Raw genomic sequence first — 20,105 nt, forward strand, 5'->3', positions numbered from 1 at the left:
TATATATACATATATATTTCTTTTTTATTTCTTTTTTGTTTGTTTTTAGTTCTTTGTGATAATTTGTACACATGGCATTTCATAAGCACAGAGTGTATAATGTACCTATTTTTCTTATTATCGATAATTCATTCATTTTAAGATTTTGATAAGCATTTGTTACATATTAAATTTATGAATTTTCCAAACTTCTGCACAATGACCTGATGTATGTACACCACAAGTCGTGTTGTAGATAGGGAATTCAACTTCTTATATTCTTTTAAATGAAAGTTATTTTACAAAAATCTATAGTGATTTTTTTTACTGTTTATACATTTTGGTCCATTGGCCAACTTCAGGAAATTGAAACCCACTTGAAAATTGTTTGATTTAGTCTTCTTCAAGTCAACTTAATAAATAATTTGTCTGCTGATAATACAACACTCTGCCACTCCATCAAAATTGTATTTGGCCGCTAGTCCTAGCAGTCCCCAAAATACATTATACCCTGTTTGGTTTAACACACTTAGATAATTTTATTTTATTTATGCTGTTATGTGTAGTTTATAAGGATCTAAACCCTTGTAAAGTCGGTAGTAGTTAATAATTTATTCACAAAAAATTAGACATGGAAATCAAAAATTTTGAAGAAAAATAATATTTTGTTTTTCACAAAATATATCCATGCATATATGTTTTTTATTAGAACGAATGTATTTATTTACGTGATTCCCCATTTAGGGGGGGGGGGCTTATCGCTCAAATGCCCTAAGGAATATTGATGACTTTATGGGTAGCGTGAATGATTTATACTATTTATATATATAATTTAGTGTGAATGAAAGAGTTTACTCCCAATTGCCTTGAGGAATATTGAGTTCTCTTTGGTAATGTGTTTGCTAACCAGAATATCATGTTTTTTATTTTATTTCTATGTATTTGTGTTTGTTATTTGTCTTATTTTTATCCACAATTGACGAGGCCCTGAGGTATAGAGAGGCTATCAATAGGTCAAAGAAAAGAGAGAGTTGGTAACCATTGCACCATAAACTATCATAAATGTAAACTTAGCTGGAGAAACAGAAAAAAAATTAACAGGATTAAAATGTGAGAAAGATAAAAAAATGTAAAGCTAAGGAAGAAAGGGATGGCTCTGACCAATGCAGTTTGCCAGCATAATAACTTTTTTCTTTTAAAGTGTGCTTTAAAAGAATCATCTTTTTCCCCCACAAAAATATTTTTGACCTACTTTATTGGAAACATATTTCGGTTTTTGTACTTTTTATATAAGTTACGAACAACACGCAAGAAAATCCAAATTTAAAGCAAATTTTATTATCTAAATAGTACAAATTTAAGAAAATAAAAAATAATAGGACTGAGGAGATGTTGACGGTGCAATGGTCAGAATGAAGAGGGTATGGAAATAGGGTTCTTTCCCAGTGCTCAGCTCCGCTGCATCTTTATAATTTTATCTTATTGACCAAAGAAATATTGAGGAAAAAAGAAACATCTACGCTATAACATATTTGTAAGATGTATTTGATCTCTTTTAATACAATCCTGCATAATACTTCCTTATCCTAGGTATGAAAAAGCAAAAACAAGTCTATTGATATTTATTAACTTTAATGGAATATACATGAATAACAAAAGTAGAAAAACGTATTTTTAAAAAAATTACTTAAAGTAGTTGAAATTTGAAACATTTTGAAAATGTTTTCCCCACCTGCTTATAGGCATTTTTTAATTTAGTATCAGCAAAAAAGTTTCATTAAAATTTGTGGTTCCTCATCCCTAGCATCCCATTCTTTTCATTTTTATGCGATCAGATTCAACAATTTAATTGATAGTAAATAAATGTGGTTTCAATTTATGTAGGTTTGAAGGGGAAATCGTGGGACGATAGTTGGCAACAGTCGGCCATCCCTACCAACGGCCCTTGAAGGCGGGACAAAACCTGAATTAGTGAATGCATCATTTAAAGAACAGGAGGTTTTCTAATTTGAAATTTGAACTTTTCAGTATTAAATTAAACCCTTCTTGCTGTAACTGTTAAATCGGTGTTTCTTATGTTAAACAAGTTTTTATTGTTCAACTGAATTTTAACTGATTTCTCATCTTTCGAGAATGGAACTGGAAGACAGGGAGGAAGAGTATGAATGTCAATTTTATTGTTTTTCAACCAGCGACGTTGTCACACGAAGTAAATTTACAAAAAATTCAACTTTTTTGTTCATAAATATACGTTTATTTATTTACGTATATGTATTTTTTTTTAGTTACAAACTCAATGGATGTTATCATGGCAGGACTGATAAAGAGCATTTCGAATAAGCTGACTAACATTATGACACAGGAGGAAATTGAAAGTGCCAAGAGATCATTTCTTGCCTCTTACAACGAATCGCTTGTACAGCACCAGGCCCAACTCAGGGTGAGTGATTGCTAATTGTTTGTTCTTCTCTGTATAAAATATATAGTATAGTTATATACAAATCTGACAGATCAGTCCGACCAAGAGGCAGTTAGGAGAAAAACCAACCAATGCTGGAACTCTTTTTAACTTAGGTAGGTTAAGATAGAAGGTCAGAAAGCCACCGTCGGTTTAAACAGCATGGAGGATTGTAAGGGTGGGACATTGAGGAAAGAGTTAGGGCTAGTGCGTGAGGGCGGAGTGATAGTTTAGAGTGGAAATTGAGGAAGTGTGTTTGGATAAGTTCTTTCACGAATGGGATTTTAAGATATTTATGGATCATTTGATTGGTGATGTAAAAGGGAGCATTAAGGATACAGCGGAGAACTTTAGATTGAATTTGTTGGACTTTTTTTCAATGAAACGTTTGTTCGATGATTTGGCTGAGCTCCACAGTTTGGCACTGTAAGTCCACTGTGAGCGGTTAGTTTATGTATGCTTAATGTTGATTTTGGTCCCAGGGTGGTCTGAGTATAGTAATGGTGTCTGAGTGGTGAGTTGTTGTCATTTTAATCTTGTACATGAGTTCCATGTAAGTCTGCTATCTAAGTAAAGCCCAAGGTAGCGAACTTGATTTGATGGTGTTTTATCTTTTGTTAATGTGCACTGGTAGGCAGATTTGATGTTAGAGTGTAAACATAATTTGGATTTTTTGCTACCTTTAAGAGCTGCTGTATTCTCTATTTATCAATTGAATAATTTATTTAACTTCACTATTTTCGTGGTCTGCTTGACCAATTAATACTTTACAATTAATTAAGGTTTTTAGTTGAGATGAAAAAAAGCTAATGCCACGAGAGGGATTCGAACCCACGACCTTCGGCTTGATACACCGCTGCTCTACCACCTGAGCTATCGTGACCTCGATCCACTCGGACATCAACTCCCCATCTCAACCCCACCTTATGAGTTTTCCCTCCTTTTGCCATTTTTCAATTTTTTTTTCCGAATCCCTCTCGTGCCATTAGCTTTTATTCATCTCAACTAAAAACCTTAATTAATTGTAAAGTATTAATTGGTCAAGCGGACCACGAAAATAGTGAATTTAATTAATTAAAATGAAGTACACTCCAAACCGATTACACGACATTTGAAAAATGGCAAAAGGAGGGAAAACTCATAAGGTGGGGTTGAGATGGGGAGTTAATGTCCGAGTGGATCGAGGTCACGATAGCTCAGGTGGTAGAGCAGTGGCTGGCGTATCAAGCCGAAGGTCGTGGGTTCGAATCCATCGAATGTTAAATGTGAACATAGTTTGTAAATCCCAGGCCCTGAAGATGATCTCAATAAAAGGTCGAAACATTGGCACGATAAAGAAAATGTTTTTCTGAAACCTAATCACACCCGACCGCATCTCACGATATCTGAATAACTATGACCGCTAAGCAAATATGGGTTACCTTTTTATATGACATTTGTAACTCTGGAAGTTAGCTACTTATTAAAAGTTTTAAAGTAAAGTAATTCCTGTCATATACAAGGGCTTAACATTGGTTGGGCATCTTGGAAGAGGGGTCAAACCACTTTACAATACTTTATTCATTTTTTAATCAAGCCATGGGTTATACTAGGATATGAACCCAAAAGTACTAGCATGGCAAATACAAGCTGGACACTAACCACTCGCCACTGCAATCCTATTAAAAATGTACAAAGATTTAATTTGTGTAATTTATTTTATAAATTTTCCCTATACATAACAATTATAAACCCTTCTTTATTTTAATTTATATATATTGTTTTTACAGTCAATTGTCAAGACATTTTTGGGCATAAAGAGCAACATCTTATTGGAACAGGACAGGTGTCAATCAGTCCAATATACCCCAGAGTATGAAAAACAGGTTGAACAGGAAGTTGAAAACAGCAAATGCCAATTGAGGGCTGTGGGTGTACTTTTCAATAATTGTATAAATAAGAATTGAGTATAGAGAATGATCTAATTTTGTTTTCAAGCTGGTGGTATTGGAGAGCAGGTTGAGACAATGTTTGAAAAACATTCTTAATGAAGAAACCTTGATGAACAGCCTCAAAGCACAATTTCAGCATATTGTCGAATTAAGAGGTGGCTTGGAATCATTACAGGAGTCTACAGCAAAGTTGCCGCAAATGGAAGAACTGTGCAAGACGTTGAAAGAAAAACTGGATTTCTAAAATGATAAATTCTCTTTGTATTCATTTTTAATTAGTTAATGTATTAATAATTAATATATTTTTTATACAAATTGTACATTTTCCCTATCAAATATTTACTATGGCATGTGAAAAATACTGTTTTAAATTTAAAAAATCCATACAAGTTTTAATAAATTTCCAAAAAGGTTGCTGATTAAATTTTTTATATCCTTTTATTTTATTTTTTGGTTATGACAATTATTGGTGATTTGTGTTGGAAAATGGTCTAACATTATATTCATGTCATCCAATAACTTCATCAGCATTGTCAAATTGTTGCCCGTTTTCTTCCATCTCAAAATTATTCTGTTAAAATATATATTATGAGATGTATATTTGGATCTGGTTATGTTTTTAACTAACATTAATCGCATCAACGTAGAATTTCATTGATTATGATCGTGTCACTGCGCGAGAAAAGAAGGTACAGATTTTTGTGATAACCTTATTGTTTTGAATGGTCATTTTCCAGGGGATATTAAAGATGAATTCTCTTCTATTAGAAGAGTTGGGCGTTCTGTGATTGACATTTGTGACACCTCATCTGATATTATTTCTCTAATTGAGAATTTTAAATTTTTACCTGAGCAGTATTCTGACCTCCAACCTCTGTATATTGATTTGAATTTCATTGTGAGCGTAGTAGAACGTGTCTTAACATTACTAATTTGGTTACATTGGTTCAATGATTAGGCGGATTATAGGATTATATTGAAATTGGAGAAAACTGTACGATTCATTCCATCTTTCACTTCTGATAATAATGGTATAATGTATTAACAGAATCTATAACTTTACCTTGCTCAAGTGTAGAACCCTTCTTATAATCTGGCAAAAAAAAAAAAAAAATCAACCTTGGTTTGGAGCTCCACAAGAGGAATAAATAATTCAATTTATAAAAGCTGATTAGAAACTCTTAATTCTCGGATTGTAAGAAATTTGTAACTCGAAGCCAACATGAAATACAGTTATTTATGAGAGAAATGCCTCCAAGGAGTAGTATTATCACCTATTTTATGGTCACTGAAGAGGACAACCTGCTTGAGCTAATAAGGGTATGCAGATGACAGTCATAATAATCAGAAGAAAGTATCACCAGACACTGGTCAAATTTATACAGAATGGATTAAATCGTGCCATCAATCATCACCAGTATAAATAAATCCTATATAGCGTTAAACCTGCAAAATAAAAAATAAAGCATTCCCAAGTAGTTACAAAGAGAACAGACGAAAGAGGACAGCGAATACAAGACTTGTGGGTTAAATGATCATTCCGTAAGACCCATGATCACTATGCAACTTACATATGATGGCCAAAGCAATAAAACAGAACTAAAGGAACTACTACAAAAGTCAAAATTGCATGCCTTAGCAATAGTGCTCTTAAAACATACGCACAGCACGGGTATATAATAATCTGATTACGTCTGCATTATTGCAGTATTCGCACCTCGTCCCAATGAGTTTGAACAAGTATTTTCTACAGTTGAGTATAAATAAATAAATCGATAACAAATTGGGTTTCTTAAAAATTAAATTGTTTTGCCTTAACCATAATTCATTGATGGAGTACCTGTTGGTTTACTAAAAGTTATGTATACAAGTTTGCAGTGTTAGGGGAAAAAAGTTAAGAAAATTGAAATTGTTTATTATTTTAAAATTAAACTTAGTCCTTTATATAACATTTGATAAGCTTTATTAGCTAACATCAACCTTAATTGTTTACATAATACTTGAATTTTCAGCCGATGCTTTGTTTATATTTAAAATTATTAAGCATAAACACAGTAACTTTTTTTTTACATCTAAACTTGTTTTCTAAGGTACATTTAGCCAGAAGGCTGCAGTACCCGAGGAGCACAAACCCCGCTTCCTAGTGTACATCATTAACCCATTTTTTTTCTCAATATATATGTATAATAAATCATATACTTATTAGATAACATTGAAATAAAATTATTGTTTATGAAGAAAAAAAATTAACATTTTTTTAAATCAGTCTCAAAACATAATGCTTTTATGGAATGACTTAAATATAAAAGGCACAGCATTATCACTTTTACATTTTAATCAGTTAGTGGAATTATAAGGCCAAGAAAAGGTAAATCTGTTTCCAATAGAAAAAAAAGAAAAAAAAAAAAACTGGACGGAAATATTACCATTTGAAAATCAGACTTTGTTTTTTGAGGATTGATGATTCTATTATTGTACGAATTATACATAAGCATATACAAAGCTAGTTAAAAAACTGAAAATATTAAAAAATACTGTCAATTGAATTAAAAATAAGTAATAATGAAAAACTAAACAGTATAATAGCAACTATTCTGTAATAACTAATTCGTTTACAGATTTAACACTGTTGACTTTGGTGTTGAGCAATGCCTGTAGTTGCTCCCTTGCACTTTTCTCATCCCTAACGTCACCACGAAGTGTGTGGAGCTCGTTTTGAATGAGTTGTATCTGCTCTCGAAGTTCAGTAACCGTACCAGACAAATCCCTGGAAAAGCTTTTAAGCGTTAAAACACTGAAAAATTACATTTTGGGTTGGATTACTCACTCTGAATTTCCCATGTTGTTCTTCTCGACAAGCGGTTTGAAATTTCCATCCAGAATGTCTAAAATAATGTTTTTATTAAATCAATTGGTGGAATTATAAGTACAAGGAAAGGTAAAACTGTTTCCAATAGGCAAACAAATCGGATTAATGAAATAATTTTATTAGAGAAATTGATACGAGATTGTCCCAAAATTGTTTGTGTTAACGAGACCATAAATCAATTTAAAAAAATTCAATTTAATACTTAATTAAAATGTTCAACATTTATATGATTTGGTGTTTTAAAACTAAATGTAATTTGATCATCAACATAATCGCTGGATGCAGTACTCCTAGTCATACCTCAAATTTCAGTTGTTCGAAATTACGAGTAAACCAGATATTTAAACAAAATTAAATTGACTTCAAATTGTACTAAACTTTTTAATATCTTCTTACTGCCAAAATTTTTCCGCTTTAATATCAGCAGGTCGTACTGATCATTTACTCAATTTAAAAAAAATAAATAAATGATTGTACTGTTGACTGGCTCAAAAAAACTGCCTGCAGACCACCAACCCAATCTCATGTAAAACAATATAATGCTATGATTATTTAAATAATTAACCTTTAATTTTGTTGTAGTTATATATTTGCTAATTCAGTGGAGAAAATTTGCTAAGTGGTAGAGAAGAATTTTGATTTTAAATTAAAAATTTTATTTCTTATATAACAAATACATCATTTTAATGAAACCAATATCATTAATGTACAATTACAACTTCTTATTTCGATAAACACCACAGGTTCTTGAAGTATTCCCTGTGTCTTTGCTGTTATTTTTTGTTTTATATTTAAAAAATTGGTACTTGATAAAAAAGTTTCATAGCTGTCTTAATGGCTTTGATTACTTTCTTTACAAAAAAATGAAATGATCATAGTTTTGAAATTATATTTACTAAATGACCATAAAATTTATATATGAAAGTAAAAAAAATCTTAACATTAAATGTAAGTAATACACACGCTTTTATTCAAATTAATTTTTAAAAAATGTTAATCTATGAACATAGAAGGAAAATCAATTGTGGAGTATTACAACAAAGTTATAACATTTCAAAACATGAGCGACTAAGAGTTGCATGAATATTTTCAGCCTTTTGCATTATTCCATGATAATCATTCATAAAAACAGTCATTATCTCTTGATACACTTCATTTAAAAAAAAAATTAATTTAAACTAAATTCTACTTCAAGACTGAGCTGAGGTAATTATATTTTATATAAATATATCTTATGTATTACATGTGCGTTTTAAATGTAGAAAAATTATTATTTACATAACATTGTATAATATAATATTGAGAAAAATTAAATTTGAAGGCACCAAATATAGGCTTATTAATAATCACAAATTTGTAAATATAAAATTATTGTACTTTTATTTGTTCCACTTTTACTTAAAAATGCGACTGTCACAGTTCATTAATTCCTCAACAATAAATTCAATTGGATTTTAATTTTTAAAAAATCTCTTGGAGATTCAAAACATTCAGGTACAGAAAATAAAGTTTGTGAAGGAGTTTTGAAATTTTTCACAAACAAAATAAACAAGTTTAAAAATTCTAAGATTAAAACTAACAGCAACAATTTTCAATAATATAAAATATTTTGAAGCTTTTATATTTTTAAATATGCTACGTATAAATTATATATTTGTTCTGTAAGCATAATTACATTATTATATTATTTTATATATTAATACATACATATATAATTTTAAATGTGTAAATAAACCAGGCACATTGGTTTTATAAATTAATATCAACTTTTAATTAACTACATTCTTAAAAAAAGGAACTAAAACAGTTAAATGATTCACTGTACTAACAAGCAGATTTTGATCAGCAATGTATTATAATTATAACTTTTATATTTGTGCATTTTCATAGAGAAAGTAATCGATTAAAAATTCAAAACTTAAACAGCACAAAATTTATTTAATTATAGTCAAACATTTTTATTTACTGAATTTTTTTAAAACCGTTTTTATAAATTGAAATGTGAAATCATAACACAAACAAAATATATCACACTGGCTACATTTTTATTTTATTAAAAATAAAAATAATTGTGTAAAATTGAAAATAAAATTTAAGCAATATAACAAAATCACATGATGTGATACAAAATGTATCTATGAGTGTCACCTGAAGGTATATTAAATGAAATAAAATTAAAAAAAATATTCCTACTAGTTTTTTGTAAAAACCAAATGTCAACGGCACATAATAAATGTGCAAAATTATTACAAATAAATATGTATTTTGCTGTTAATTATCAATAATTATATCTGTCCATTATTTTTTTTCCAATATAATTCGATTACTTTCTCAATTTAAAAGTCATATTAAATTAAATTTAACAAAGAACTTTTAAACTTAAATTTATACAATATTAAAATATGGCACAAGTTGGTAACTGAAAATCGTTTCTTGGCACAAACAAATTTTAAGCGATTTCCTTACATTTAGGCAATATTATTAAATTGCATCAGATCACAAACAATATCAGTCAAGGTGTGCCTTTGTGATCGCTTTTAAAACTGGAGAGAGATGTGCACAACACCAAGTTGACGCCCTTCTTGGCTTTGTTTTCTTCTTGGGGGCAACTTGGTTTTCACTTGAAGCAGCCAGCTGTCTCCGAAGTGCATCTAAGTAATAAACTTGACATTTATTCTTCCAGCTCTCTCGGGTTAAATTTCAATTTTTAATCCAAATGCATTTAAAATGTGTTATTTTTTAGTTTTCAAAGTTAAGTTTTTAACAAAAACCAAATCCAAATGTTTAATATTAGTAAAATGCACACCTAAAAAACAAGTTATGTCTAGTGTACACAATATGTTATTTTGTTTACAACCAAAAATACACTAATGCCATTTACTGTTAACAGATTTTTCTGCACAATTTTTTTTTTTAATATGTCACTTTTTAAATATAAAATTAATCTATAACGATACTATGGCATAACTTCTTTCCAGGCGTGCAAATCCTTTAATTATAGTGATGCTGAAGTTAAACCTGCTAAACTTATGACAACGAAGGAAGAGATTCAATCGATGAGCCATGATAGAATGCCAGTTCTTGGTTTATGCTGTCTCAACCTCGAGGAATGCAATGATACTGTAAATCACACCACAGACCATGACTTGAAAAAACCAAACGCGCAAAATCTTATTTTCTTCACTTTCATTCAACTGAATATTAAAATGTGCAGAACACGTATCTGGGGGTCATTCCCATTCAAAAGCTTACAATCAAGTTATTACATTGCTTTCTATTTCCACACAAAAGAAACAAAGATACAATTTTTTTAAATATTAGAGATTAAGTGGCGATAATTGTCATTTTTGATCACACTGACAAGCTGGAGGAATGACAAAAACTTCAAAATAATCACATCATTACAAATCTAAAGGCAGTCTGTACTACTCTTCAAAAATTTACAGCCCAAAATATTTATTTACAATGTAGTAAAAAAAATTTCATAACAAAATGTCAATAAAATTAAACATTACAAATGTGCCAGAGCAAAAATAATAAAGTACATCGTGAAGTCATGCAAGCTTACTTGGCAATAAAAATACAATACTTATTTTACAATAATAATAACATGCTATAAAACAAAATTTCAACATCTAATTTTTACTGTTTGAAAACGTATGCCAGTCTTGTATACACAGCGCTTGTTTGTTTAAATTTAAATTCTACACCAAAATGATAATGCTTTTAAATCTAAGTTACTATTTATTAACGTACTGATTCTTTTAAGTAATTAGTAAACATTACAATAAAATTCAATTTATAAGGATTTCTTTCCCTAATTACTAACCCCTTAAAAATGTGGCGTTTAAAATGTATATTGCTTACAAATGAATCCTGGCTGAGTTTATAAAAATGTAAAGCAAATTCTGATTTCCATTAACACTAGAAAAAGTACAATTGTTTGTTATGTTTGAAAATCATATAATAGCTGTTTTTATGTAATATGGTATGATATTATGTATTATTTGGGGATCGTGAGATACGGCCTGTTGTGATGGAGGTTTTAAAAAAACATTTTCTTTATCGTGCCAACGTTTCGATCTTCATTGAGATCATCTTCAGGGCCTGGAATTTACAAACATTGTTTATACAATCATTGTGAAGAAGATCACAATAAAGATCGAAACGTTGGCACGATAAAGAAAATGTTTTTCTAAAACCTACACCGTCACACCAGACCGCACCTCACGATCTCCAAATAATCATTGGCTAATGGTCACTAACAATCACACATTATAATGTATGAGTATATTTATAATATAAAATGATTTAGATTATAGTAATAATGGGTCTTCCATAGCAGGGCTTCTCAAATTATGTCTAAATAAATGTGGGGATCATAGATTTTTGAAAACTTTTCTTCAAATTGATATGTTAAAAAGTAAAATTGCATTAATAAACTAATTTTATCAAATTGTGATAATTAGTATCAGAGAAATAAAGTTGAATAATAGCTCGTATAATATATGTTTACCAAATAAAATACAGGACATCCTCTTTCCTCCAAAGGGTCTTGACAATCACCTATTTCGACGATGCCAACAATCCAGGGTTTTCATTTTTACTTAAGTTAGGCTCAGAAGCACTATTGACTAGGTCATTTCAATACCCATGCAAGTTTATTTATATTGCAAGTTCAACGCAAACTTTGCACTGGGTCCTTCTGGTCAAACTTATCCAGGACACCAGGACGCTCAGTGGTGGCCTACCATACCTTTATGAAGCTAAATTTCTGGAACTTAGATCAAGGTATGCCAGTTTTCGCCTTGTCTTCACAGACAGGCCCAAGAACAGCAAGGGTGGCCATGCACTGAGGTTGCAATGTGAGTCTGGTGTTGGAGGAAATTGTTATTTTATCTTGATAGATATTTCTTCTTGTATTTATTTTTTGAGAGAGTGAATATATTTGTTAGTATGCATGTGAGAGGGCCATGATGGAATTGAGTATCCCTATCACTTTTAGATCACTTATATGGTAGGTCTAAAATGTGATAGAGGAAAATCAAGTACTCAACTATTTTTGAAATAGGTCTAATTAAAGCAAGCTATGCATCCTTTAGTGGCAAATATTAACCACTTGATTTAAACCCAGGTCATAAATATGGATATTTGCCATTGTCACTTGCTAATTTTGATAAAAGGTACAATTTTATCTGTATTCCCATGAATTGTTATTGAATAAATTGTCTTGATGGTTTGTTGTAAGAAAATGTTTTTATTTGTTCAAGTGAAAATACGATGAAAATATTGGTCCATTTAAAAAGAACATTTCTGACAAGCCCTGTGCAGGGAAACTCATTTTGCAACTCACAGCATAATTAAAAAAAATATATATAAAAAAATAAATAAATAAAAATAAAGAAAAAAATAAAAATGTAAAAAAAATCTTTAACAGATGAAGTTGAAATTCTGTGTATTCCGTTTCTTGGAATTGAAATTTTGTGTATAAACTCCGAATCGGTATACCAACTATTTTGGAAATGATAAAAATACAACAAAGCTTAGTTTCAAGTTTTTAAAAACTTGTACCTCAATTTTTTTAGTAAATTTCTATAAAGCACATAAAAATAATAAAAAATTAAACATAAAAAAAAAACACTTTACAAGCATTTCTAAAAGCAGATTTTAACAAAATTTATAAATGTTTAACATAAACATGCTTTTTCTTTTCTTTATTTACAAATTACAATTCAAGGAAACATTTAAATGAGAGATCCATTTAGAAATTACAAAACTTTTAAATTAATAACAACTATACATATTTTTTTGCTTGTTATTAGCAAATTATACATGTTAGCCTTGTTATGTCAACTGAATAACAGGAAAAAATAATGTAGTAAGTAAAATATTATTTCTCCACTGAACATGCTCATGCAAAAAATAATTATTTCACAAAAAAGAAAGTAGGGGGCATGCTAAAACACTTGAGATTGGATTGACCGATAATGTGTAGTATTGTTCAATTATCCAGACCAAAAAAAAATAAAGTCGAGTTTTGACTAATAAATTGAATAATTAAACAATACAAACCTACTAATTAAGTGCTTACCTGAATTGAGAGTAAATCGTGAATTAGCAGTTGTACAATAAGACTCTATGACTCTTAGAATCTCTGCGTCCTCCTCGAAACTTTTTTCACCTTGACAAAAGAAAAAGTTAAACTATACAAAAAAAAATGTGAAAAAAGTTGCTATGCCATACTTTTAGGCGGAGGTTTGTCACTTTTTAAAAGACTGGACCTACAGGGTGCAGATGGACGAAGACAACTTATTGACCAAGGACCTTCCAAATTGGCATCGACCACAATCTCTGAAGCCTATTGAAAAATTTGTTTAATAAAGTTGTAAACATAATTTGGTTCTGAAACGTTAATTTAAGGTGCAGACAGAATTATTTTTATAATTTTGTAAAATAATAATGAGCTAAAAAATAAAGAAAATATCTTTTAAAATACACCAACATTTTAATGTGTAGCTGGAGTTCTAAGCTGCGATTAAAAAATATAATTTCTTATAAAATCAACCTTGTTACAATCGTAAACTTATTTTTTATTGAAAAACTAAAAATTATTGATTCTTACTCGTTGAATATGAGACGATTTGGCACCAATGACCTCGCACTGTTTTGTGATAAGCTCAACCCATTTCTGCTGATCTTCTTTTGTTTGGCAAATAGCAAGGATCCTTTCGATGAGACAACCTGTAAATCAATACAACTTTGAATATAAACGCGGAACAATGAGCTCGAAGCTGATAATTACCAAAGACCGACACTCCCTTACCAACGATTTCGAAAGCGTTTTTGTAATTTTCCGTATCTTCCAGTTTGTTTACTTTTATGCCAGTTAGCGGAAGTTTTCCCTGAAAATGAAAATAAAAATACTGTGATACTGAATCCTGTATTGGTAAGAAAAAGTTAAACATCTAAAGCTCTTACTTCATAAATAAACGCACTCATTCTGTGGCTTGTACTTAACATCAAAAGAGTTGTTGGGAACAGTACAAGATATCTGAAAGCAATGAACTGTTTATTACACTAGTTGTTGAAAACAAATCATTTCTTAAGATTTAAAAGTGAAATAAACACAGTACAAGATATCTGAAAGCAATGAACTGTTTATTACACTAGTTGTTGAAAACAAATCATTTCTTAAGAATTAAAAGTGAAATAAACAATTTTCATTGTTTAAATTGTTTCATATTTTTAAACCTCATAACTCAATACTAGAGATAACAATTGTAAATTACCTATCTTTGTGGTCTGGACCAACAGCGACTGATCCCATATGAATTATACTACCCAGTTTTGCAATATCCTGCCCTTCCCAGCCTCTAACTCCACCTGTTGTTATATCCAGCTCCATTTCTTTTTGTCGGCGTATTAGAGAACATGAAACCTGAAATTAATAATTGAATAAATCATGAATGCAACGAAATTAAATTGCAACATACAGCGATCTCTTTGAAGACAGCTGCAGCCCTTTGAGTATCACCACGGTCAGGATGGCTCTCTTCCAAGTGTCTCTCTAACTCCTGAAGGTGATTGCTATAGCGTTCGAGGCGTCTGAAAGGTTTGCTGAGCCCGGATGTTAGAACTAGTATGCTTGATTGCTGGCCGTTTTCTCCGAGTTGTTGCAAGTAAGCACTCAACTTGTCTCTAAAAACGGAATAAATATGAATAAGTTTTAGGAATGAATATACACTTATAAAATAATTACTTGTGTTTATTTATAACAAAAGCTGCTGATGGATGACCATTACAGTAAGTTTGGTGGGTCTGTTTGAATCTGGGAGCCATCAAAAGCATCACCTTTCCGACACGTTGTTCATTGGGAGATTTCACCAACGCTGTTTCCACATTGCACAACAGTGTTTCATGAAGGCTGACTACTTCTTTTAAATTACCAATAACTTCATTGAATTCTTCTTTTGACAAACTGAAAATGATACATAAATAAAATAAAAAAATTATCTATATCTGTGCCTTTATCATTTGCCGGTATTTCACTCAAAATTTTCTTTTATAAAATCAAGTACAAATATTAGACCTATTATTATAGGTCTGACACCTTAAATATCTCACAAAACTGACTTTAATAAATACTCTTATTTAATAAATCAATTTAATAACACTTAGTATTTGGTTTAAGAGTTTATTGAAAGTAATAAATATCAATTCTTTTAAAATTCATTCATGATAGGAGAATGTCCAAATATTCAAGGTGTACAAAAACAAAAACTTTAACATTTCAAATCAATATACAAGCAATTCAGAAACAAGTAAAATGAGGTTCATAAATTTAAGTAATTACTAATCTTCACAAAAGCTTTACAACCATGTTGGACAAGGGATCAGACCATTTTACAATATGTAGTAAACTACTATCTAATAACTTTAACATAATACCAGGGTGAGCATTGTATGTGTTTTCACTTTGATTTATTTATCTTTTACTTATTTATCTCTTATCTATTTGAAGTTGTTCCTATTAAGTTTTAACAGTCAACAAATGAATGAGAAGAAGAAATCAGGAGAAAAACAAATATAATTATGTTACAATTAATTAAGGTTTTTAGTTGAGATAAAAAGTCAATGGCACGAGCGGGATTCGAACCCACGATCTTCGTGCCAACTTGAAAAATGGCAAAAAGGAGGGAAAATTCAAAAGGTGGGGTTGAGATGGGAATTTGGTGTCCGAGTGGATTGAGGTCACGATAGCTCAAGTGGTAGAGCAGCAGCGTATCTAGCCAAAGATCATGGGTTCGAATCCCGCTTGTGCCATTGTGTGACTGAGGGTGAGAAAAATAAATAAATAAACAATAATAATAAATAAAATTCAGAGTAGTAATAGGTTCTATATCTTCTAACGGCATTCAACGATGAACCCATCTGTATATGCAATGGAAATGAAGAAACTGCCACCCAAATACCATTAAATGTGATGCAACCACTTAAAAGATGTAACTTAGGATTGAGAACACTTGGAAAAAGAATTGCAGCAATGACAGTCAATACCTTCCTTAAAAGGAGTCAATTTAACTGAACTAAGGAATTAGGAAAAGTAGAATAAGCCAGAAGAATACTTGAGAAATAACGTTTCCAAGTAGCCTCCACCTTATTATTATCATCTGTTGATGGATGTTAGTGTTTTTTTTTTCAATTTAGTTAGTCAATAATTACACATAGCGCACTACAAATTGAAGTAAGGAATAGGTTTTGCATCTCGATAGACTGAAGGACAAGTGGAATTATGGAGGATAAAGTGATTTCAATTAATTGAACCTATATTTAGGAAACTATCTTCTATTTGAAGAGGATTCTTTGAGGGGAAAGAATAAAAATCAACAGACAGCTTCAACATTTCCATTCATAAACTGTTTGCCTTAGATAAAATGTCATTGGCTTGAAAAAGTGATTGTAGTCCCCCATACACCTACGAACAAATTGCACAACTGAGGCTGTTGTGCAAACAATTGTACAGCGTATGGTGTTGTTTGACGTGCTGTGCAACTAAGTGCAGAAATTCAAAACTGTTTGAAATTAATTGCACGAGTGGTGTTGCGCAACTGTCGCATCATGTATGAGCTCTAGAGACATATTGTGCAATTACTTCAGTTGTTTCTTGTGTCTTCTTTTCGTATAAATGGTGTTATTTCTAGTAATTTACCAAAAGTTATGGGGTCCATTTGCAAATAATTTTTATAGTCAAGTGGTGAACTCAATTGAAGTTCTTTGTGAAGTTTTACTTGGCTAAAAACAGATCTTTTCTTTAACCACTCTTTCATCCAGACTCTTTGTACCTTTTTCTTTTTTTAACACCAACATTCGACGCAATAGAAATTATTATAGTTAAACAGGCTGCGTAGCGAGACGCCATGTTTCAATTAAAACAAGACAAAAGCAACCGGAGTTTGCAAAAAAAAAAATGTATATAGTGTATGGGGGACCTTGTTTGCACAACAGTCTGTTGTACAATGCACGTTTGCACAATTTAATTGTAGGTGTATGGGGGCTTATTGCTGATGGTGAGGTCTGGACTGTAATTACGCTCATGTTTAATATTTAATATTTATTTATTTTTTAAAAAGATATTTCAACTGAGGTTATATGAACCCTCCCTCAAATGCTGAGGTTTTTAAAAAAAGTTCATTACAGACCCTTTCAGTGATGAGTAGCCTTGTCAACACCTTAAACGTTGAGGCCATCTTTTTGTTAATTATGATTATTAAGTGTCTTGGGTTTTCCCGTCGAAAAAAATTTGGGATCTCTTGACAAGATAATTTTTGGCCCATACTTTATAGCAATAGAGTTAATTCCTCAAGTTTCACAATTATATCTTTTTCATTCACATTTATTAAACATTATGATTATATAATATTTAAAAAAAAAGAGGATACATAATGAGGATGATTTTTTTAAACTTTTTTTTTACCTTAACTCCATTGCTGTACTGTCAATTTGTGTGTCACACTTCTACAGATTTTGAATTTATGACACACTGAGATAATTGTAACACAGTAGTCATGTACTACATATTTTCCCAGGAAGCTTTAATATATTTCTAAACACTGCAGATGTCATAACTGTGTGTCTATTAAGAATTAATGAGGTTCATTCATATTCAACTTTTGATATTAAGAATTACATTATTCTACAAACTGATACTGCTCCTCCTTTTTTAATTGATTGTTATTCATTTGGACTTATAAAGAAATTGCTTCAACCTTATTATTTATCCATTACAGTTCGTAGTCTGATTGACCATTTAACATTTTTCAATTAATTAATATTTATGAAAGGTATTGGTTGAGATAAAAAGTCGGTGTCATGAGCGGGACTCGAATTCGATTTGAAAAATGGCAAAAAGGAGGGAAAATTCGAGTGGTGAGGTTGAGATGGCAAGTTAGTGTCCGAGAAGATCGAAGTCACGATAGCTCAAGTGGTAGAGTAGCAGCGTATTTAGCCGAAGGTCATGGGTTCAAATCCCGCTTGTGACACCGACTTTTTTATCACAACCAATACCTTTCATAAATACTGATTATTTATTTATTAATTAATGCCAATACATTTTGGGGCCTATCTGGCCTGAACTACTGCCATGAATTATGTTATGACTCCCAGAAGGCTAGAAGAGGGAAGCAAGATAGGCCCTGAAATGCACAGATATTCATAAATAAATAGAAAGATTGAAGCAGTTCTTGATCAATTTATTTTTTTTTATTATTTTGTTTATTTATTAATTTTTTTTAACCACTAGAGCGGCAAATGTAGACACTATTTTTATCTTGTCATCACAGAGTACATGTGCAACTTAGCAGCATTTTAATAATGCTCAAAAAAATTTAATAATATAAATTTAAATTCCTAACGCCCATTTTTAAAATTGTTCTGTTTAAAATAAAACTGAATAAATGAAAGGCTATTAAGTATTTAATATTACTAAAGTTCCAAGGACAAATAAACATTTACTGTACCAATAAAAATAAAATTGCACAGACTTTGAACTCACCCTGGTAAAATAAAACAAAATAATTCCAACATCGACACAGAACAATTTGTCACTCCAAACATTCAGAAAAATTTCAAAGAAAAATAAATAAAATGCTATTAGATACATGCTATTTAATTTTAAAGACCACTTACACATGAGCTTTTTCTAGAGGAAACAAAATTGAGCTAATTAACTGTTGCAAATCACTTATAAATGAGCGTTCCGAATCGACCAAATCTTTAATCACCACTGTCCTGTATGCCCTTTGTTGAACAGTTATATCATTCGATGTTTTCAAAGGACTTAAATTATCAGCTGTAATCAAACGTACGAAATGACAATTCAACTTTATGCGTATGACTTGTAGCTAATGTTACTTTGAACGATGTACTCCTTGACGTAATTTGAAGGAAACCAGCCGGTCTTTTCGCCCAAAGTACCTTCCCACCATCCACCCTCCTCTTCCTGTGTTACTGTTATTATATCGCCTTTCTTGAAACATAGCTGAAACAATTATGTTTGAGTTAAACCTTATTAACATATTAAAAAAATTCCATGACACTTGTACTGACAGTACAGTTTTAATTACTTTTGTAAATGAAAAATATGAATTTTGTTTTTAAGTAAATATCATTTTCAATTCTTTGTTAAGGATATTATTTGTCCTGCTTGTTTAATACATACCTCATCATTATTCTGCCCTTTAAAAGAATAAATGGCCTGAACTAAAAAGGGCTGTCCTTCAACTCCCATTGTTTATTTTAACTGTTTCAATTAATTAATTTAAAAAATAACTACTTGCATCCCTGAAAACATTTTGTTTTTTTATTCAAGTAAGCGTGAGTAATATGGAACTGGTTAATAATCCGTATTTAAAAATGCAAATATCGACATTTGTTCAATGGTCATGTCAATTTAGAAAGAAGAAAAATTTACATTTACTACTTACAGACCGTTCTAAAATACTTTTTTATTTCCGAAGATACTAGATTAGGCAAAAAATAAAAATAAAAAGTCGTTATTTACGAAAAAAAACTTTGTTTTACATCGTTGAGTTTTTCATTTTCCTTATTCTCAATTAGAAAATGCAATACTGAATACACCTATGCCATAATTCTACTCCTTTACACTTCCTGAGGTTATACCTTTACATGCCCTATCAATTAATAGTCCCCGATCTTCCCTGTAGAGATCACCAACGCAACTTCCCAAATGTCACCAAATCTTTTGGTTAATTCACCAGGAACAATATTTTAGAAAAGACAAGTTGAACATTTCAAAAGACTTAAAATGTTCTAATTATGAAATAGTATGTAAATAAAAACTTGGTTTCAA

The 20,105-nt window shown here is 30.7% G+C and overlaps 2 protein-coding genes across 6 annotated transcripts; one reads left to right on the top strand and one right to left on the bottom strand.

Annotated features, from left to right (window-relative positions):
• Positions 1–1,724: 1,724 nt before the first annotated feature.
• Positions 1,725–4,792, top strand: LOC106667937. Its single transcript, XM_014396243.2, has 4 exons — positions 1,725–2,188; positions 2,265–2,419; positions 4,207–4,344; positions 4,415–4,792. Exons 1-4 carry the CDS (start codon positions 2,113–2,115, stop codon positions 4,610–4,612), a joined length of 567 nt encoding a protein of 188 aa, XP_014251729.1. The 5' UTR covers positions 1,725–2,112; the 3' UTR covers positions 4,613–4,792.
• Positions 4,793–6,271: 1,479 nt separating this feature from the next.
• Positions 6,272–19,918, bottom strand: LOC106667936 (rho guanine nucleotide exchange factor 7). 5 transcript variants are annotated; one of them, XM_014396240.2, is made up of 14 exons: positions 19,720–19,917; positions 19,455–19,576; positions 19,148–19,274; positions 18,923–19,085; positions 14,997–15,215; positions 14,731–14,935; positions 14,527–14,675; positions 14,216–14,288; positions 14,061–14,139; positions 13,860–13,978; positions 13,481–13,595; positions 13,329–13,418; positions 7,196–7,253; positions 6,272–7,135 (listed from the first exon to the last, which is right to left on the bottom strand). In XM_014396240.2, the coding sequence occupies exons 2-14, from the start codon at positions 19,521–19,523 to the stop codon at positions 6,958–6,960; spliced, it is 1,644 nt and encodes a 547-aa protein (XP_014251726.1). In that variant the 5' UTR covers positions 19,524–19,576; positions 19,720–19,917; the 3' UTR covers positions 6,272–6,957. The 5 variants fall into 5 exon arrangements, with proteins under 5 accessions (XP_014251726.1, XP_014251723.1, XP_024084675.1 ...); XM_014396237.2 differs by having other exon boundaries at positions 14,040–14,139; XM_014396241.2 differs by lacking the exons at positions 6,272–7,135; positions 7,196–7,253 and adding an exon at positions 9,281–9,888 and having other exon boundaries at positions 14,040–14,139; positions 19,720–19,918.
• Positions 19,919–20,105: the final 187 nt, after the last annotated feature.

The sequence above is a fragment of the Cimex lectularius genome, unplaced genomic scaffold (assembly GCF_000648675.2).
Source record: "Cimex lectularius strain Harlan isolate CLEC.00 unplaced genomic scaffold, Clec_2.1 scaffold219, whole genome shotgun sequence".
Taxonomy (NCBI): domain Eukaryota; kingdom Metazoa; phylum Arthropoda; class Insecta; order Hemiptera; family Cimicidae; genus Cimex; species Cimex lectularius.

Bases quoted from the DNA above. Each gene is read 5' to 3' on its own strand.
- LOC106667937 (XM_014396243.2), top strand. From the start codon at position 2,113: ATGGAACTGGAAGACAGGGAGGAAGAGTATGAATGTCAATTTTATTGT. The intron at 2,189-2,264 runs GTAAATTTACAA...ATTTTTTTTTAG, and splicing joins CAGCGACGTTGTCACACGAA to TTACAAACTCAATGGATGTT. The intron at 2,420-4,206 runs GTGAGTGATTGC...TTGTTTTTACAG, and splicing joins AGCACCAGGCCCAACTCAGG to TCAATTGTCAAGACATTTTT.
- LOC106667936 (XM_014396237.2), bottom strand. From the start codon at position 19,523: ATGGGAGTTGAAGGACAGCCCTTTTTAGTTCAGGCCATTTATTCTTTT. The intron at 19,275-19,454 runs GTATGTATTAAA...TAATTGTTTCAG, and splicing joins AAGGGCAGAATAATGATGAG to CTATGTTTCAAGAAAGGCGA. The intron at 19,086-19,147 runs GTAACATTAGCT...GTTTGATTACAG, and splicing joins CAAGGAGTACATCGTTCAAA to CTGATAATTTAAGTCCTTTG.